The sequence below is a fragment of the Corvus kubaryi genome, unplaced genomic scaffold, assembly GCF_017639235.1.
Source record: "Corvus kubaryi isolate FWS band 111438036 unplaced genomic scaffold, C.kubaryi_AGA036_p1.0 37157, whole genome shotgun sequence".
Lineage (NCBI taxonomy): Eukaryota > Metazoa > Chordata > Aves > Passeriformes > Corvidae > Corvus > Corvus kubaryi.
Window position 1 is genome coordinate 704,621 of NW_024581041.1, and position 18,446 is coordinate 723,066.

The 18,446-nt window shown below is 52.3% G+C and overlaps 1 protein-coding gene across 14 annotated transcripts in view; it reads right to left on the bottom strand.

The window, feature by feature from the left end:
* The window catches only part of CHD6 (chromodomain helicase DNA binding protein 6), a 92,086-nt gene that overhangs the window by 48,478 nt on the left and 25,162 nt on the right, over positions 1 to 18,446 (bottom strand). The window contains exons 2-3 of one of the 14 annotated variants that reach the window (XM_042021682.1): positions 9,257 to 9,312; positions 4,433 to 4,576 (exon numbers count right to left, since the gene is read on the bottom strand). The exons of 12 other annotated variants lie outside the window; for them this stretch is intronic. Coding sequence is in view for 1 of the 2 variants with exons in the window: in XM_042021680.1 (XP_041877614.1) it covers positions 9,257 to 9,289 (33 nt within the window). In the remaining variant the exon portion in view is untranslated. The remainder of the gene's footprint in view (positions 1 to 4,432; positions 4,577 to 9,256; positions 9,313 to 18,446) is intronic. One more of the 14 variants, XM_042021680.1, reaches the window with a different exon arrangement.

Below are 18,446 nucleotides of genomic sequence, written 5' to 3' on the forward strand. Positions count from 1 at the left end.
CCATCTTTCTTGTAAGTCCCCTTTAGATAGTACCCCTGATAAGGACAGTAGAACAGAACAGCATTTTACTCACTTGATAAGGATAGTAGAACAGAAAAAAAAAACATTTACTCTTATCAAGGACAGTAGAACACAACAGCACAGCCTTGCAGAAATAGATAAAGGATGTAACTTAGGCAAACAGAAGTCAAGCAAAACACAAGCAGGATGCCAGCTCAGTTCTGCAAGGGTGACAAAGCAGAAGTTATGCAAAACAACGATATTGTGCTTATTCAAAAGCGGGGCTCGAGGAACAGCCACCTGAAATGGACACCAGACGTTGAAGATGGACCCCAAAGAACCATATAAGGACTTCTGACAAGGGGTGGGACGGTGTAAAATAAAGCCAAGGAAGTGGGGATAGCTAATGAATATGTAATCAGTGGTTGTGATAAAATCCCTGTTCACCCAACACTCTTCACACTTGAATGGAAGAAGGATCCCCCCGAGTGACCAGCCTGCTACAGTAAAGAATGCCTGCTTCTGATACTCAAAACTGTGTTACAAAGTTTCTATCCAGCCGATTTCAGTAGCATTTCTTTAGGTAAGCCCCCTTTAGGAACTGGAAGGCTGCAGTTATGTCACCTCTAAGCCTCCTCTTTTCCAGGCTGAACAAACCCAATTCTCTCAGCCTTTCCTCATAGGAGAGGTGCTCCATCTCCCTGATCAACTTGGTGGCCTCCTCTGGACTGGCTCCAACAGGTCCATGTCTGTCTGGTGCTGAGGACTCCAGAGCTGGATGCAGCACTGCAGGTGGGGCCTCACCTGAGGGGAGCAGAGGGGCAGAATCCCCTCCCTTGACCTGCTGCCCACACTTCTTTTGATGCAGCCAGGACATGGTTGGTTTCTGGGTGCCAGCGCACACGGCCGGGTGTGTGCAGCCTCTCATCCACCAGCACCCCCAAAATCCTTCTCAGCAGGGCTGCTCTCGATCTGTTCCTGCCCCAGTGGGGATCGATACAAGGATTGATAACCTGATCCACACTTCCTTAAAGATCAGCTCTGTTCCACTCCCTTGTCCCAGAGGGCAGTCTCCCAAGGAATCCCACTATCTCCCTGAAAGGCTGGAAGTCTGCTTTCCGAACACTCAGTGTCAGCACCGCAGCCTGCGATCCCTGGGAGCATCAGGTGTCACAGCCTGGCATGCCCCAGGAGCAGTGCTGGTCCCAGTCAGCAGCGATTGCCTCCAACTGGAGCAACCAGAAGCCTCTGGTGCAGGCCCTGCCATGAAAGGGCCAACAAATGCCGGCCTGTGGGACCGAGGCACACAGCCAGGGCTCGCACAGGCAGCACAGGGACAGAGAGGCAAGGAGACCAGGCTGCTTCCCACCAAATGCTGCCAGCCCAGAAACTATACTCCCAAAGCTGCTTGGTTTGTCTTGAGGGGAAAATGCTTCATGTTATGCTCCTGAAGCCCACAGCAAGCTCTGACCATGCATGTAGGACTGTGCTGCCAAGTACAGTCTGCAGTGAGAGCCTGGCGCACTGCCATGAGCCAGGGAATGGGTTTTTTCTACTACCCCTTGATGAGGTTCAGTTTATCCTGGCTTCTTATCAACAGGAAAAGCCTAAGAAAGCAGTGCCAGCTTGTGCTCCTGCATGGCTCCAAAGCACCCTCGCTGCCTTGCCTGCGGCAGCCCGGCTGGTTCCTCGTGGCAGGCAGGAGCTCGCTGTCCCCGTGCAGCTGCTGCCGGAACATCGGCCGCTGCCCCTGCGCACAACAGAAATCGCCTCTGCTTCCAAAGGGTGAGAGGCTGAAGGGCCGGTCTCACACTGCTGGGGACACAGCACTCACTGCAGGGAGCTCTGCTGCAGCAGCAACCTCGGCCTGAGTGGCCTGAGACACAGGTATCCATGAGCCAACAGGCTGCCCACAGCTGTGACTGGGCTACTGGCCACTGTGCAGCAATGGCCAGCACTGACATACCACCACACTCAGACCCCCTTCCCAGGGGAGGAACATGCGTAGCTGCAGGAGCCTAAAGCTGGCAAATTGTAGCCCTGGGACATGCTGCAGCTGGGCAAGACAGGCTGCTCTAAGCAATGCTCTGACCCTGAGGGGGCAGGAGTGGGGCAGGGCAGGTAGCATCTCTGTACCCCGTCTGCCCAGGCTGGTCCAGAGACAGGCTGCACCCACACCACGATGAACCCACCTGTCACCCTGGGTGCCAAAGCACCTGGGGACATTCAGTGCTACAAACTCATAAGGTGTTGGGGAAAACCACGAATTTTGGTTAAATCCTGCTGCCCTCCTAAGCGGCTTCTACTTCTCAAGGTGTGAGGGGGGTGTCCTTGTCACATGCTCTGTACAATTCAGTTTTGCCATCCTCCCCCTGCAGAGCTCTCTTGGCCCAGCTACAGTCACCCTCTTCTCACAGGTGGGCTAGGCCAGCTCTCAGGCCACCTGCCTTATCCTGTTCAGCCTTCAGTTCATTCTTCCAACCCCACTCGCTATGGCAGTAGGCAGCACGTAGCATCAGAGGTACCACAGGGTAGTAGGAGGGTTTCTGCTCTGTTCCTTTTCCCTTTACAAACCACTGAATGCACCCTGGGACAACCTGTAGGCAGACACCAAACTCTGCCAGTGCTTTACAGTCTCCTCCAGGAGCAGGGACAGCCCCCAGTGACAACATGCACATGGCTGGTTCTCCCATGCTTTACTGGGTACATCTTGAGACTTTCCTCAACTTTTCTGCCTCCATTTCCACTTCAGCATCTCAGATGACTGCAGGAATCAGCCAGCAGCTTTCTTTCCCGACCCATGCTGTGAAAGCAGCAATATCTTCCCTGTATTTGGCTTCCTTGCCTTTAACCAGTCACTAATTTACAGAAAGGCCTTTTATCAGGACAATGCTTCACGTGTTTACAACCATTCAGTGAGAAACTTCCTCAGCTGCTGGTTGGGAGCCCATAAGCCTTGCACCACCCCAGCCCAACTTCAGCCCTGTGACCCCGTTATCTTTAAAATCCCCAAGAGATTGTAAGGACTAACTCTGCTTTGAAAAACTCATGCTGACTATTCACCAGCATAGTATTTTCAGAAACAAAGTGTTTATTATAGTTCCTAACTATTACTCAATACCTAAATGAACTTACTGGCCTTTAGTTTCACATTTACTCCCCTCTCCCCTTCCATGGCCCTAATGGGTGATGGCCCCAATACTATTTTTTTTTTTAATTTATTTTTTTAAATTTTATTTTCCCAAATCTCATTGTGTTCCTTTACAATTCCCGAGTAACAGGGAAAAACAGGTGGCTTATGTTACTTTGCTCAGAAATGTCCTTACCACTCCCTTTAAGGGCAACCCTCTAACCCTCAGAGATGACTCTGGGTAGGGAGCCTGTTTGATTGAGCTGTTCCGCCAATGCTCAGTTTCCACAAGCCCTCACTTGGCACCATATTTACCCCGTGACTCCTCTTAAAGGCTTTTTAATCCTGAGAGAGTTGGAAAAAGATTTTTTATTAGACTCCATGTCTTTAGTGGTTCCTAAAAATCTGTGATGCCCTGCCTTGCTACAGGGTTACTTTGAAATTCAGAGTACATGTCCTTTTTCTTACTATCGCTTTTTAAAACTAAATAGAAACATAATTTTCCATTCAACTGCCCATTCTACACGTCTTTTTACATGTCCACCTAAGCAAGCTTGTTGCTTCTGGGTATTTTGGAGTGGGGAAGAAGTAAAGATCATGACTTCCAGGTTTTCGTAGATGATGCCCATCTCTGAACCTCTGGTAACCCAATCCAAGCAGCCTCTGCTTCCCCAGAGCACTTTTTATCCCTAGAACCATGCCTTTGCACTGTCTCTGAACTGGCATTTTTTTTGGTGATGATTGTAATGATTTCACACTTCCAGAATACACTTTTATGTAATGGGTTTTTTATTCACAGAGTAATCTTCTATAAATTACATTTCATAGAGTCCCTCAGCATCCCTGGAGCACGAAGTCTTGTTCCATGTGTCTAACTACTGTCAAATAGAAGGTCAGGAGAAAAAAATGTTTAAAACCTCCCCAGAGAGCTGTGGAGGCTAACAGAGCACACTTATAATTGCATGACCCCATTCTACGGCAAAGCCAAGGTCAGGGTGGGCCTTAATGGTGTGGTGTGTTTCCTTAATTTAAAATTGCTTTGTTTCACTTATAGTCTCAATTTGAATCCTGAATTTTTATTCAGGATTTGGGGGAAAACACCACCAGGAGGTGGGAGGCAAAGCGGCTCCTGCCCCTGTTCCTCTAAGGGGTCCCTCCCTCTCTCAAAATGCTGAGCCTGTGGGATACACTGGCTGTTCCGACCCACGAGGCTCACACAGCACCCCCGACCCTCTGCGAGCCCTCCAGCAAAGCTGGGTTCACAGGGATGTGAAGGGACAGTTTACAAACTCCCCTTGGTACCTGCACGGGAGCTCAGGAGCAGTAAAATTCAGCAGTGTTTTCCCCACACCTGCTCAGGGCAAGGACGAGCTCAGGCCAGTGGGTGAGCCAGGCCTGTGGTGAGCAGGGACAAAACCCTCAGCCTCACCTGCCTGCGCCAGGTACCTGCAAAGGGAACAACAGTGAAGAAGAGGAAACTGCAAAGAGAAGTGGGGAGGGGAAGAAGCAACATCTGCTGCCCCATAAAGGTAGCATGGATTTACACAGCTTATGCACTTGCAGCAGCAGCAGTAGTAATAATAATAATAATAATAATAATAATAATAATAATAGTAATAATAATATCTGTGAGAGGCAGGAGCAGAGAAGCTCCCCTGGACCCACATGGCAAAAGTCCCATGCCAGCACTGTCAGGAGATGTGATGGGGATCAAGGAGATGCTGCATCTGCACTGCTGGGTGTTGGAGCCTGATCCATATCCAAACCCTGCACTGTCCCACAAGTTTGGGTGTGGGAAGGAGAAAAGACCAAAAGCTTCATGCCCACCCCATAATCCATCCTGCAGGCTTTTTTCTCCAAAAGCACAGTGTTCCCAGCAGGACAAAGCTCTGCCATGCCTCAGGATCTGAATGGCAGCTCTGTCCAGCAAGGAGGCAACAGATGAGCCCTTCTAATGGTCACACCACCAAGAGCAGATCCACCTCCCCTGGCAACCAGGCTCAGACGACATCCACACAACACAGTCTTGCCAGGCAGTGTGACCAGAGCCAGCAGCAGTGGCCGTGCCACATGCCACCTTGCACCCAACTGCAAGGACAATTCAAGCCCTGTTTGCTGCAGGCTTGGCCAAGCTTTCCTGCAGCCTGCCAGAAGAGTTCTGCAGAAGCCCGCATTTGGGTCTAGGGCATGCATCAAACCCCCCAGAGATCTGTTCTGTATGTGGAGTGTCCACAGGGACCCTGACTGCAGGGGCCATCTCCATGCTCTTTAGGCACAGACTGATGCCTGGGGGCTGCCCAGCACCCTCACTACCCATCTCCCCCCACCAAAGTCACCAGCCAACCTGCTGCTCCACCAGCAGGGCATCATGACACAGCTCTGCCTCCCTGAGGGGCTCAGGCTGGCTGTCACCAGCCCAGTCTATCCACACAGCTGGCCACAGAGCCCAACAGGAGCAGAACAGGCAGCTTCTTTCACACAGAGGGTTTTGGCAGGCTGGTGAGCCAAACCAGCCCCATTCCCACCAGCAGCGTGCACAGCATGGGCCGTTGGGTTCTGTTTGCCCGGTGTCCGCACCCCTTGTTTCCAGCTCTTAATCCAATGCAGCAAGAAGCTAAAAATATACAAGTGCCACCTTCCATCATGTCTCCGAGCAGGCTCTGCAGTCACCATGGGATGTGCATGATGGAGGTGGGGCCTGGCTCTGTTCCCAAGATGCTCCACCACAATGCAGCCCTCAACAACTACAGCTAGGAAGCTCCGTCGGGTGACTGGGCCAGCCCGGTCCCAGCGCCCTGGCACAGGGAATGGGTGGGGCAGAGAGCAATGCTGCTGCCCTGCGCCGTCCAGGCTGTCCTCCCCACTCAGTTCTCTCTGGCAGGGAGGAAAGCCTGTGCAGCCCTTGGACGCTGGGGGAGACCCAGCACTCCTAGCTGTGTGTGCAGGAGAAGGGCACCCTGGCAGCTCACTGCTCTCCCCACCCTTCACCCTGACAGAGTGAGTGCCCAAAACTCCTCCACGCACCCAGCGCCCGGGGTCATCACACCTGACAGTCTCATCATGACAAAAAAAAGCCCACAGACACAGCCTGGGACAGAAACACAAGTGCCCCCCGGCTTGGACAGCCCTGCCCCCTGTGCCAGCTCCCACTGCTCTGGATCCCGCTCCAGCCACGGGGAACTCTGGTAAAAACCCCCAACAGCATTTCCAGTACGTGAGACAGCAAAGCTCACTTTCACATAAACAGACCCATAAAACTCAGGAAAATCCTTCATTTAATGCAGTGAGTGCTTGAAGCAAAAACAAGCAGAGCTCCCACCAGATGCTCCCAGGGGCCTCCCTCTTGCAAGGGCTGCCCAGCAGCCACATGGTGCCTGCAGCCCTGGGCTGTTCCCCACTGCCTCCCACTGCTGTCCGCACACTGCGGGGGATACAGCCATTCCCACCACTTCCAAGCCAAGGCTGGAAAGTCTGAAGAGCCCTCCAGAAGAAGGCTAAGGGATCACAAGGCTTTCCATCTCTCTGTCTCCAACATAATTCTGCTCTGCTACCACAGTCCACGCAGGATGGGAGCATTTCCATGGCTCTAGAATAAGGAGATTTACAGGCACTGTGGGATAACTGCATTTATTTTAGTTCATTATTTCTCTGGTTATTTAACAATTCAGAGTTTGGCAGAAATAAGGAGTAGAAGACCCTTCGGTGCCCAGGGACAAGCAGGACACAGACAGGACAGGCAGTCCAGGGAATGATGGTGCTGAGCCCTCAAAGGAAATCCATCACTTGTCATTGCTCTCGGGGGTAACCAGGCACTCCTGTCCCACCTCCACCAGCAGACAAGGCACCCTGGCATGAAAACTTGTAAGTCATGAGACAAGTGACAGGTTTCACGAGTTAGTCACAGCTTGGTGACAAATGTACCAGATTTTTGTGCATTACTAAGGAAGAAGAGTTGTGGAAACACAGCCCCTGCCTTTGCTAACTACAGCCCCTCAGACAGCGCACCAGTTGGCATTGCCATCATAATTTGCACAGGAAGAGAGGTACTGCTGTGGGGGGCACCAAGGGGGCACAGAGAGGAGTTCCTCCCCAGACAGCCCACTTCGAGACCCCATCTCTCCAGCCCAGGTTTCCTAATCCACTGGCAGTGGATATAGGCAGGACAAAGCACTGACCTAGGACAGCCAAGGGCTTGGGAAGGGAGGGAGCACATCCAATACTTTTTCCCAAAGGCAGTTGACAGCTCTCCTGCCATCCCTCACCAGTATGAAGGGTACCAGCATTTTGCCAGCCTTTTCACGCTTGGGCCTGAACCTACAGCTATATGATGCCCAACAGGGAGTTTCTGCAGGTGAGAGACTGGCAGGGAAACACAAGACTTTTGAAAGCCTTGGAACCACATAAGCATCTCATCTTCTCCAGAGAGACTTTCCAATGGAAGGCAACAGTCCCCCTTGGTGCCATGAGAAGTCTGTTTACAAGGTGTGGGCACTCCTGGGCTCAGGTGTCCAGAGTGATGTTGACCCCTTGTGAGTTTTGCCCCCAATGCTGCTCATCTGAGCATTACAGGGAGCCACCCACCCCTTCAACCAGGCACCCAGAATGCCCGCAGGAGCCCTGCTTGGCCAGGCTTTCTTCCAAACACTGAATTTGGGAATGCTGCACTCTACCCCATGACATGCTGCAAGCATTGTTGTGTACTGCTGCTGGCTTAGAGAGCTCAGGAGATGAGCAGCTGGAACACTACCCCTCCTTGCTCACACCACATGCCTTTATCTTCCTCCCAGATTTTATCTGCAGCAGCAGCACAGAAAACGATTTGTCAATTGAGCCCTCTAAAATTTCCAGTTGGTGGGGAAGGATGGTTCTGCTGTGCTTAAACCCCATGTCATTTCAGTCATCCCATCTCGAGAGCACCCAAACCTGCTATATTAGCCCAATGAGTAGCATGAATTTCTTACCTGGGCTTTGCTATCAGAGGAGGGTGATCACAGACCCACACCCCAAAGCACCCTGCTCTCCTCCAGGCCTTTGCCCTGCCCCATCAGGAGCAATCCAGCCATGCTGGTACACAAGACCTTCCATGCTTCCTTCCTCCTCCTCACCTTGAGGCTGGCTCTGCTTCTTCACAGCATCTTTAGAACACAGTTCTAAACTCACTACTTCCTACAGTACTGGTGCTCTGAACACACACCTAATATCTGCAGCATCTGCCTTGCTGCAAGCCCAGAACAGCACACTGACCTCTTCAAAACACTTCCCTCCCTTCCTCCTCCCATCAACCTGCCATGGCAGTGTGATCTGGGGTACCCTGAGCAGCACGTGCTGCTTCAGAGCTGGTTAGAAATGGCACTGGCTTGTGCTCTCAAACAGATTTATCCCTTAGCTCAGTGCTCACTTTAATGGTTTTCCATTAAAAGCAGCAGGGACACAAATTAGCTCCAGGCAGACCAGTTTGTTCTATACCTCCAGCCATATTTCAGCCCCACTGACAGAGTAAGACTCCATGCATGTAACAGGTCCTTTCCCCTCAGCAGAGTGCCAGCGGTCAGGCCCTTCCCCTGCACACAGTTAATATGGAGACCACTGGCTCATAAATCTCTGGGAGCAGCAGGTTGTTATTATCCAATGCAGCAATGCAGAAATGGCAGCTTTGTGAGATGGGATTTTTTCTGAGTAAGGGAAGAAAATTCCCTGTCCAAGCTCTCACAGCTCCCAGACATGATCTTCCCAAACCTCCCAGCTGGTATTAGTCCTGGTGTATCCTGTCAGTAACAGTAATCACAGCAAACATGTGGTTTTGTAATGAGATTACAGCAAGAACCAGTACTATGGACTTCAAGACAAAAAGAAGGGCTGTTCCTCCACTGGGGACAGCACCAAGTCAAGAGCATTTCCACTACTGAAGATAAACTCCACCTTGTTCAATGGCCCCATCAGGCTTGCCCACTCTGGGGTGCAGCTCAGGTCAAACTTCAAGGAGCTGAGCTGCACCCCTGTCTGGCAATTCAAGACAACACTCCCCCAGCCTCCTTCCCACCATACATCAATTGAAACCATTTCCACATGGGACATGGTCTTCAGGCCTTGACAGCTGAATTGGGAGAAGGAGAGAGGGTCACAAACCTGCTTTTCTTTTTTCTGTATTTTCATTATCATCAAATCTGGGATGAATGTTATTTCTGCAAGACACAACACAAAAAAAAATTCACAATGATGAGACTGCTGAACCTGAGGCACTTCATCCTTCCAACTCACCCCTCCCGGCGGCCAAGCCAACCCCGGGGCTGCTGAGAGCAATAAAACTGCTGGAATGAAACTCTCAGGGACAAGCTTGGGGACATCTGCTCTGCTGAGCCATGGAAAGAGCCCAACCACAGATATCCCCCACAGCTCAGTGCTGCCTGAAACCCACTGGCCAAGACTAACATGGCAGCCGCAGTCTCAGCAAGAAGCAGCACTCCTGGGGCAAGCACAGAACACACTCCGACTCCTCAGAGCCTCGGGTATAGCCCAGGCCCCGCTGAGAGACGTGTCGGACATTGCCAGCCCTGCAGCAGCAGAGGGAAGTAAACAAACCAGCCTCTGCCAAGCAGCAATGACAGCAGAAAGAGACTGGAGAGGATGCAGGAACTTGAGGCAGGCTGCAAGCCCCATGACTGTGACCACAGAAGAGCTGCTATGGGGACGAAGATGGGGCAAGCAAGGAGGAGAAGAGCCATGTCTTCCCAGAAGCAGCCCCAGATGCAGTGCTGGGGCCAGGCTGGCCGTGTCCCCAGGCCTGTGCCCCCACGGCGGGGAGGACGCTGCATGAGTAGCACCCACCTTGCAGCCCACAGGGCAGGATGGGCTGAGGGAGGGATGATTTCCAAGCAACTCCCCTACACCAGGCCTGATCAGAGGGGCTGCAGTTGCAAGTCCAGCTCTTAGCAGCACCTTAGTGCCAGAGGCAATGAGGTCCCCACACTGTACCCCTCCGGCGGACCAATGAGGGGTCTGTGGCAATGCAGCACCATGAGAGCTCTCTGGGGCAAACAGAGTGTTCCCCCAGGATCCCTGCAACAGTGGCTGTGGCCCAGCTCGGTCAGCAGCACTCTGGTCTCTGCAATGGCCACAGCTCCCAGGCACTGCCAGAGCAGCTACACCCAAACACAGAGGAACCCAGAACCCCCTCCTGGGCTTCGCACACCCTCAGGACCAGGCCAACCTGCCCAGGCCTGATTTCTCTGGGGACTGGGCATAGGTTGGACACTGCCAGATGCAGGAGAAAGCTGGCCTCAACGCCTCCTTCCCACCAGTGCTGTGGTGGCAGGAAGGCCAGGAGCAGCCCTGTCACATGCAGCGCCGGTCCTGGGTGGATGGGGCGCTGCTGCAGCTCCCCAGGATAAACACGCTGTGACAGTCAAGCAGACAGCGTGAGGTCACAGTCCACGCCCTCCCCACAGCAGCTCCAGCCACGGCACACTCAACACAGCCATCGGCAGTAGATGCTTTTTGGGCAGCCAACCCTCAGCAGTTGTCTGCTGCACAGTGCCAGCAACAGGTGCCAAAGAGCGCAGAAGTATTTGACAAGTGTTTTAAGACAGAAGTGCCACAAACACCTGCCTCTCCTTTCCCTCCAGTACCATGCAAACCCCACTCCATGAGCCATGAGCCATCAGACTTGCTGGCACAAGGGAGCAGCTTGCACTGCTGCCAGCCCCAGTGACACCCCGTACCCTCATCGTGTCTCCCTCCTTGGCAGGAACACCAAAAGCCAACAGGTCCTACAGGTGGGCACTTCTCAGGCCAGCATGAGGTGACCAATTCTGCATGCTGATGCTGGTCCATGGCTCATGCCATCATACTGAAGAGGCAAAGGCTTCTAACTCTGATCCTGGCTACATGACACAGGCCAGCATGGCCCACATCTAAGTCAAGCTAGGTGAGAGCAAGGAAAGGCACCCAGTGCCACGACCTGAGCAGGGAGGAGTTTCACGGCATCTGTGGACAAGATGACACAGGACTCTTTCTCATGACTAAGCCTGTCCCATACAGACCCTCCTGTACTGCTGCAAATGTGTCCCAGGAGGGCCCAGAGAACACAGGGCTAAGTCAAGCTAGAAGACACGTGCAGCTGCAGTAGAGGTGCTCTCCAGGAAGGACCACACAGAGATTTCAGACCAAGTGGGAGCAGCAGCTCAGAACAACCCTGCTGGGCTCCAACAGAGAGCAGTCCCATCCCAAAGGTGTGCTTGGAGCCAGATGTGTAGGAGACCTGGGTTTGGTTCATCTTTCACAGTGGTCTCTGTGCTGCAGGAGGCTCCAAGGTGCTCAGCTTAGCCCTCCTTGCCAGCAGCACGAGTGCACTGCTCTTGCCCCACCTGCCTCAGCTTGGCCCCCAGCAGGGCCAGCCAGCATCCACCCGGCCGAGCTGCTCCTACCCTGGCTCTACTTCCCAGTCCTGCCCTCACAGATTTTAGAAACACCACATCATAGAATATGCTGAGTTGGATCGGACCCATCAGGATCATCAAGTCCAACTCCTGGCCCTGCACAGAATGCCCCAAGAATCCCATCATGTGCCTGAAAGCATTGTTCAAACACTTCTTGAAATTGGACAGGCTTCGTGCTGTGACTTCCCTGGGGAGCCTGTTCCAGTGCTCAATCAATTTTCTGCTGGAGTAACCCAGAAGATGGATCTGGGGCACTCCAGCTCTTGAGGGAACTAGCACTCTCTTCCTGCTGTCTTCTTTCCATCATCAAAAGGCTGTGAAGTCCCTCAGAACCCTGGCAAGGCATGGGATCCCTTCTGTTCTCAAGGAGCTCTTCCCACTACTGCCTTGCCACAAAGAATCACTTGACACTTAACTAAGTACCTGGCACACACCAAGGGATTTTGCAGGCCAGCCAGCTTGCTGCTCCCAGAGCCAGAGCAGAACCTACACCACCCAAACAACCTTCAGGCTGCAGGCTGAGCCCTGGAATCTGACATTACAACTCTAAGGTGCCTGTGCATGTCTCCAGCTGATATAGCTGTGGGGACAGCACCAGGACAGAATCCAGCAGCACAGGACTCTCCCACAGCAGGAAAGCAGGACACTGGTAGCATCCATCTGCACCCCTCTGGGAACCACTGCATCTCACCAGTGCAGCTTGGTCCACCTCCAAAGCCTGGGGAAAGGCCACTGCCAGCCCAGTGAGACTGGGGGCATCTGTAGCCCTCTGCTCCTATCCAGCAGAGCTAGGGTCCCACATGGAGCACACAGGAGGTTTCACTGAGACCCAAGTGATGCCAGGGAAGGAGAAAGGATCAGACATTGTCTGCACGGCAGCAAAACTTCTGGCAAGCTAAAGTCAAGATAAATACCTTGCTACAAGTTCCTTGTCATGGGGCTAGTCCAGGCTGGACCCCTCTCATTGTGTGGCCCACAAGAGGCCTATCACTCAACTCTAGGTTTTCAGGGTGCTTGGTTTTTTTTTAAACAAAAAGTCAAATAAAAAAATCATATACTGTGCATCATACACATCGAGTGGCCTAAGCCCCAGCTCACTGCCTTTTGTACAGTGTTAGCTCAGGCAGCTGCAGCAGCTGAATGAGGGTGGAGGATGCCTGGACACTTGATGCTGCAGTGAGCAGCCCAGCTCTGCTGCCTCCAGAGCCCAGCAAAGGGCTGCAGGGCCCTGCTGCCCTCAGCCCTGGTGCTGTCCCACACCCCTGGCCCCTGCCCCCGTGGGCTGCTGCTCCAGCACCACCCTGCCTGTTCCTTCCCAGGCACCAGCATTCAGGTAGGGCAGGATCCCAAGCAGGCAGCACTGGGCTGGCAGGGCAAAGGCTGCGGGCAGGGGAGGGCAGCCAGCGCCAGGAGACAGCCGCCCAGAGGAACGAGCTTTAGCTTTGCATCATGAGCCTCATCACCAGCAGCAGGAGGCCAAGCACAGCTTCTTCACCAGGATAGGGAGCAGGCAGCTGGACTCTGCCACATGTCTAGTGGTCCCAAGAGTGGATGTGAAGGGCAGGAATGTTCCTGAGCTCTCCAGCAGAAAGGAGAGCTGGACCCTCACTGCCAAAGCCTGTAGCCTGTCATTCTTCTTCCCACGGCACCTTTGGACGAGGTTGTGGGGCAGGGTAATCTGCCCATTCCTAATATCTGTTTTCTTCAGGATGAGCAGCATGACTCAGGAATAACTTTTCCCAGGTTAAAGTCAGCATCAAGGAAGGCCTTTCGCAGTTCCCTGAGCGTGGTAGGCTGCAGACAAGCCCCAGCTTTGGGGGTTTACAAGAGGCAGCACAGAAGCCCAGTCAGTGGGTGAGCAAAGCAGGGCTGGCAGCACCGGCACACAGCAGTGCAGGAGGAGCTTTTGGCCAGCCCACTGGCATGCTCTGAATGAGGATCTGGACCAGAGGAGACAAGGGCATGAGTTCAAGAAAGGACATGAGACAGCAGAGCACGGGAGGGGGTTTCTCCCTGACCAAAGCAGAGCAGTCACTTCTTGGCACAGACCTTTGTTTCTACTCAGACTCACATCTATGGATAGCTGTGGGAGACACAGCCAAACCCAGAGGGGACCCCTGCACAGCACCCACCCTGATACCGGCAGGAGGCAGCTACCAGGCCATGTGCCTCTTCCTCTCAGCAGCAAGGCCCACCCAGAGCCACAAACACAGCCACTTGCCCTTGGAAGGGAAGCACCAAGGAGTCCTCATCACTGGCCATAGCTCAGGACAGACTGTGCCCTGAAAGCACTCGGCTCAGGCCACAGCCAGCATTGGACAGCCAGGAACAGAATGGGCAGACCCTCCTCTCTCTTAAAGAGCCAAGAGGAAAAATCTATAGGTCTTTCTTCTTCTGTCTGTGCCCAGCTTGAGCATATCAATCTCTACATAGGCATTACAGGCATTCATGTCCTATTGCTGTAGAGTCCAGCTGCTTGGCACAACAAGCACAGAAAGGGCCAGACCAGCCCCAGAGCAGGGTACTCCCATATTCAGCAGTGGGCCCAAACCAGCGGACAGGTCTTCTGTAGGCTCTGTCCTTTCATTCCAGCTAGTGACAGGCACACAACAGTATCACACCCACCGTACACCCATGTATTTCCATAGAAATGGAGCCATCTGCCTTGATAAAATAAGGCTGGGATATCAGTTAGATCCAGAGGAGACAGTTTAACCTCAAGATCCACTTAAACTGCTCAAGGGTAGGAAGGCTCTACAGAGACACCTGGACAGACTCGATCAGTGGGCTGAGGACAACTGTGTGAAGTTCAATAAGGTGAAGCATCAGGTCCTACACTTGGGTCGCAGCAACCCCCTGCAGCTCCAGGCTTGGGGAGGAGTGGCTCAAGAACTGTTTGGCAGAAAGGGACTGGGGGGTGCCAGCAGTGTGCCCAGGTAGCCAAAGAGATCAACGGCAACATGGCCTATATCAAGAACAGTGTGGCCAGCAGGACTAGGGAAGTGACCAATCCCCTGTACTTGGCACTGGTGAGGCCCCTCAGATACTATGTTCAGTTTTGGGTCCCTCACTTCAAAAAGGGGACAAAAGGACAGTTTGGTCCTGAAGCATGTCCAGGAAAGGGCAACATGGCTTGTGAAGGGTCTATAAAAAATGTCTTATCAAGAACAGCTGAGGGAGCTGGGTTTGTTTAGTCTTGAGAAGAGAAGGCTCATAGTGGGAACACATTGTTCTCTCCAGCTCCCTGACAGGAGGTTGTAGTGAGGTGGGGGCCAGTCTCTTTTGCTGTACCTGCAGTGAGAGAACAAGAGTAAATGGCCTTAAGTTGAGTCTGGGGAGATTCAGATTAGATATTAGAAGGAAACTTTTCACTGTTAGGGTGGTCAGGAACCAGAATAAGTTGCCACAGAGGTGGAGTCACCATCCCCAGAAGTATTTAAGGAACTGGATTGGGCACTGGGTGATGTGGTTTAGGGGTTAAAGTGGTAGTGCTGGGTAGGCCATTGAACTTGATGATCTTAAAGATCTCTTCCAACTTTGATGATTCAATGATTCTAACCAGGATACCCACCCTGACCACGTGCCAAGTCCTCCAAATGCAAGAAGAGGCCCTGTGAAGCCCGTACGGGTGTCAGGAGAGAGCCCTTGGTCTCCTGTTGTCTTGGGGTGATTTTATGATAATACTGTATTTCCCTATCATCTGCTTTATGCCCAGAAACGGGTCCCATAGCTTTAATCTGGGTCCAGGAGAGGGGGGAGAGAAGCCAGACGACTTCCTCAGCATGGTTTGTGTTCAAGGGCTCACACGCTCCCCCGCATTCTCACCGCTGCAGAGCCGAGGGAGCACCTTCCTGCTTTTAGCCAGCCTCTTAGCTGAGGCAAGAAAATTTTCCCAGGACTGCATACCAAAATCCTCCAGTAACAACTTCTTCTTCTTCTGGAACTGTTCGGCTTAGCTGGGATCCGAGAACCAGATCATCGGACCCCGTGGACCAGCAGGGAGGCTGTGGCGAGGCCACATCCCGGCCTTGGGCCTCGGGAGGGGCCGAGCCAGCTACAGAGGGAACTCTAAAACCACCAGCTTTCTCCACATCAAGGAGGTTTATTATCCAATATTACTCATTTTTTCTTTGCCCTGTTGGCACTCCGCTTGTTAAATAAAATATTTTTTTCACTTTCATCCAAGAAATTCCTTTTGTATTGGTGGGAGAGGGAGTGCTGAAACCTGCCTTCTTACAAGGAGATGTTCATTACAGGACATTTCCTCCTAAACTTGCCTCAAACCGAGACACCTGTCTGCACACAGAGCTGACCACAGAGAGGGCACCCTGAGAGGATGACAGCACCCCAGGTCCTCACAGGGCCCTGCTCCAGCTCCTGGGATGACAGGCCATTCCAGTGTGTGGAAGGCTCCTTTAAACTGTGCTGGCAGGGGCCAGAGTCTCTGTGGCCAGCTGTGACTCCAGACACCAGGGAACCTGCAGCATTTAACACACTGTATTATTCATAATGCTCAGTTGGTTGAAACATGGCGTTAATAATGCCAAAGTTGTGGGTCCGATCCCAATACGGCCATTCATTTAAGGGCTAGACTCAATGATCCTTGTGGGTTCCCTCCAACTCAGAATAGTCTGTGATTCTGTGATCATCCTGTGGAGCAAGCATCTCTTGCCATCATCTCCTAGGGGACAAGCTGGACAGGAGGAAAAGGACACAATCATGTCTGCCTGGTGCTGTGGTCTGCTTTTGCCTGCTGCCTGGTCTCAGAGCCAGGAACTTGTCCAGCATCCTAAAGGGAAGCACACCACCTGCTAGGGAGCACCACCGCACTGGTATGCAGATATATATGCACAGAGAACCCCACTTAACAAGCTATTTCCATACTAATTAAGAATTTGCAGATTAAAGAGAAACTCTAATCTCAAATGAGACAGCCCAATTTTCTAAATAAGCTTATGGTTTTCATATGGAGATCAACATGTTCTCACTAGCAGATCATGCAAGCACTGCAGGTTTATCGCCACGGCCACAAGTGGGAAGTTTTCATTTTCCATGTTCAAGTTTTTATGCTTTTTTACACCTTTTAACTGATGCATGCCCCACCCCGTGCTGCCAGCCTGCAACACCCCTGCATCAGGCAGGCATCAAGCACTTTCAGCAGCCAAGGACAGGTCTTCCATGAGGTCACGGTACAACCTCCTCAGCAAGCCCCTAGTGCCAAGCACCACACACATGCGGTGAGCACACCAACATGGCACACGCTGGCAGGCTGACCACACACTAGGAACTGTCTTGTTGCATTTCAAGAGATGAGCAGAGCAGTGCCGAAAGCTGTGCTTTGTCCCTCTTCGTGAGCAGCCCAACTCGCTGTAGCATGGCCTCTACACAGCATCTGCTGCTAGCAATGACGTTTTCAGTCACACAGTTTCAGGCACATCAGGTTACTATCCTCCTCCCTTGTTTTTTTTGTTCTGAACGCACAAGCTATCCCTACACCAGACCAAGTCCACATCATGCCAATATTTCCTTTTGCTCTTCCCTGAGCTCCTCCAGGAGTTGCAGCATCCATGCAGATTCCAAGAACATTATCAGAAATTCCACAACTGAGCCAGCACCAACCCAAGACCAAGCATGTGTTCTCCCTCTTCTACCAGCCTTCCCACATGAGTGGCCAAGGTCTCCTCTGCAGCTGGAGGACTGATTTTCCCAGCTCAGAGGCTGTTCATGTACTGTGGACATGCAGAGTACTCCAGCCATGCAGCCCCAACACCAGTACCATGAGCACTCTGTGAAAGCAACCACAGGTCCCTGCGAGGAGCGATCTTCTATCTCATTTGTACACACAGCTCCATCCAGTTCATGTCCTGTAGAGCGGTTCACCTTGGTTTTCCCTCAGAAATGGGAGAAGATCTTCTCAATATGATCTTCAGAGAAAAGCAGCTGAGAGCAAAGGCACAGAGAAGCCACAGTGGCTCTGACTAGACAGCCTGTAAAGGGACAAGATCTCCAGGGCTTGAGGAGAACTTTTAACAGGCATTGCAGAAACACACTTGCCAAGTCTGGGAGAAGAGGTCAACATATGAAGAAAAAGGAATAAAGTCCTAGAGTGGTAACAAGGATATATACCCAAAGGCATGTGCGAACTACTCCTCAGCCTGGCTTAGCCACAGTGCTTGCAGGGCATCCAAGCTGGAGCCTAGGGAGTGCAGAGCCTCGGCTGGGCTGTGCTGCTCAGCACCCCTGTACCACATTAACTCATCCACATGAGCAGAGACAAAGGAATACAACATTTGGAAGCCACAGCACTTGGGAGATGCTGTGGAACTGTCACAGACAGCTGTGAGCAGCCCCAAGGACTTTCCAGGACAAAGCCATCACAGACGGGCCACCATTGAGGATGCTTTTCAAGATCATACCTGATGGAAAGACAGACTGCCATTGCCTATATCCTGTTCCATGCCAGAAGGAGAGGTGGATGCTGGCATGTAAGCCAAAGTGCCTTTCCAGACTTTCCACCATACAACATGTCTCTACACCTAAGTATCCAATTTCCTGCTTGCTCAACACCACCTGCTGAAGATCTAGCTCTGAGGAAACAAAATGCACACTTGTGCACTTACCCTCAACCCGACTGATGCATGTGCTGGGCAACATAAGCACAGCACCAAGGACTCCATTTGTACATGCAGCAGCTACACCACTATCACACCAGGGAACTTGTGCTCCAACAGCCACCCAGCAGAATGAGAGCACTCGGACGAAGCCAAGCCAGGAGATGTTCTGAGCAGCAGGTACAGCCTTCTGCACATGGTGGGAGCAGGTATCAAGCATATGGCACCCAAGGAGTAGCTGGATTCAATTCTGAGCACGACAAACAGGTA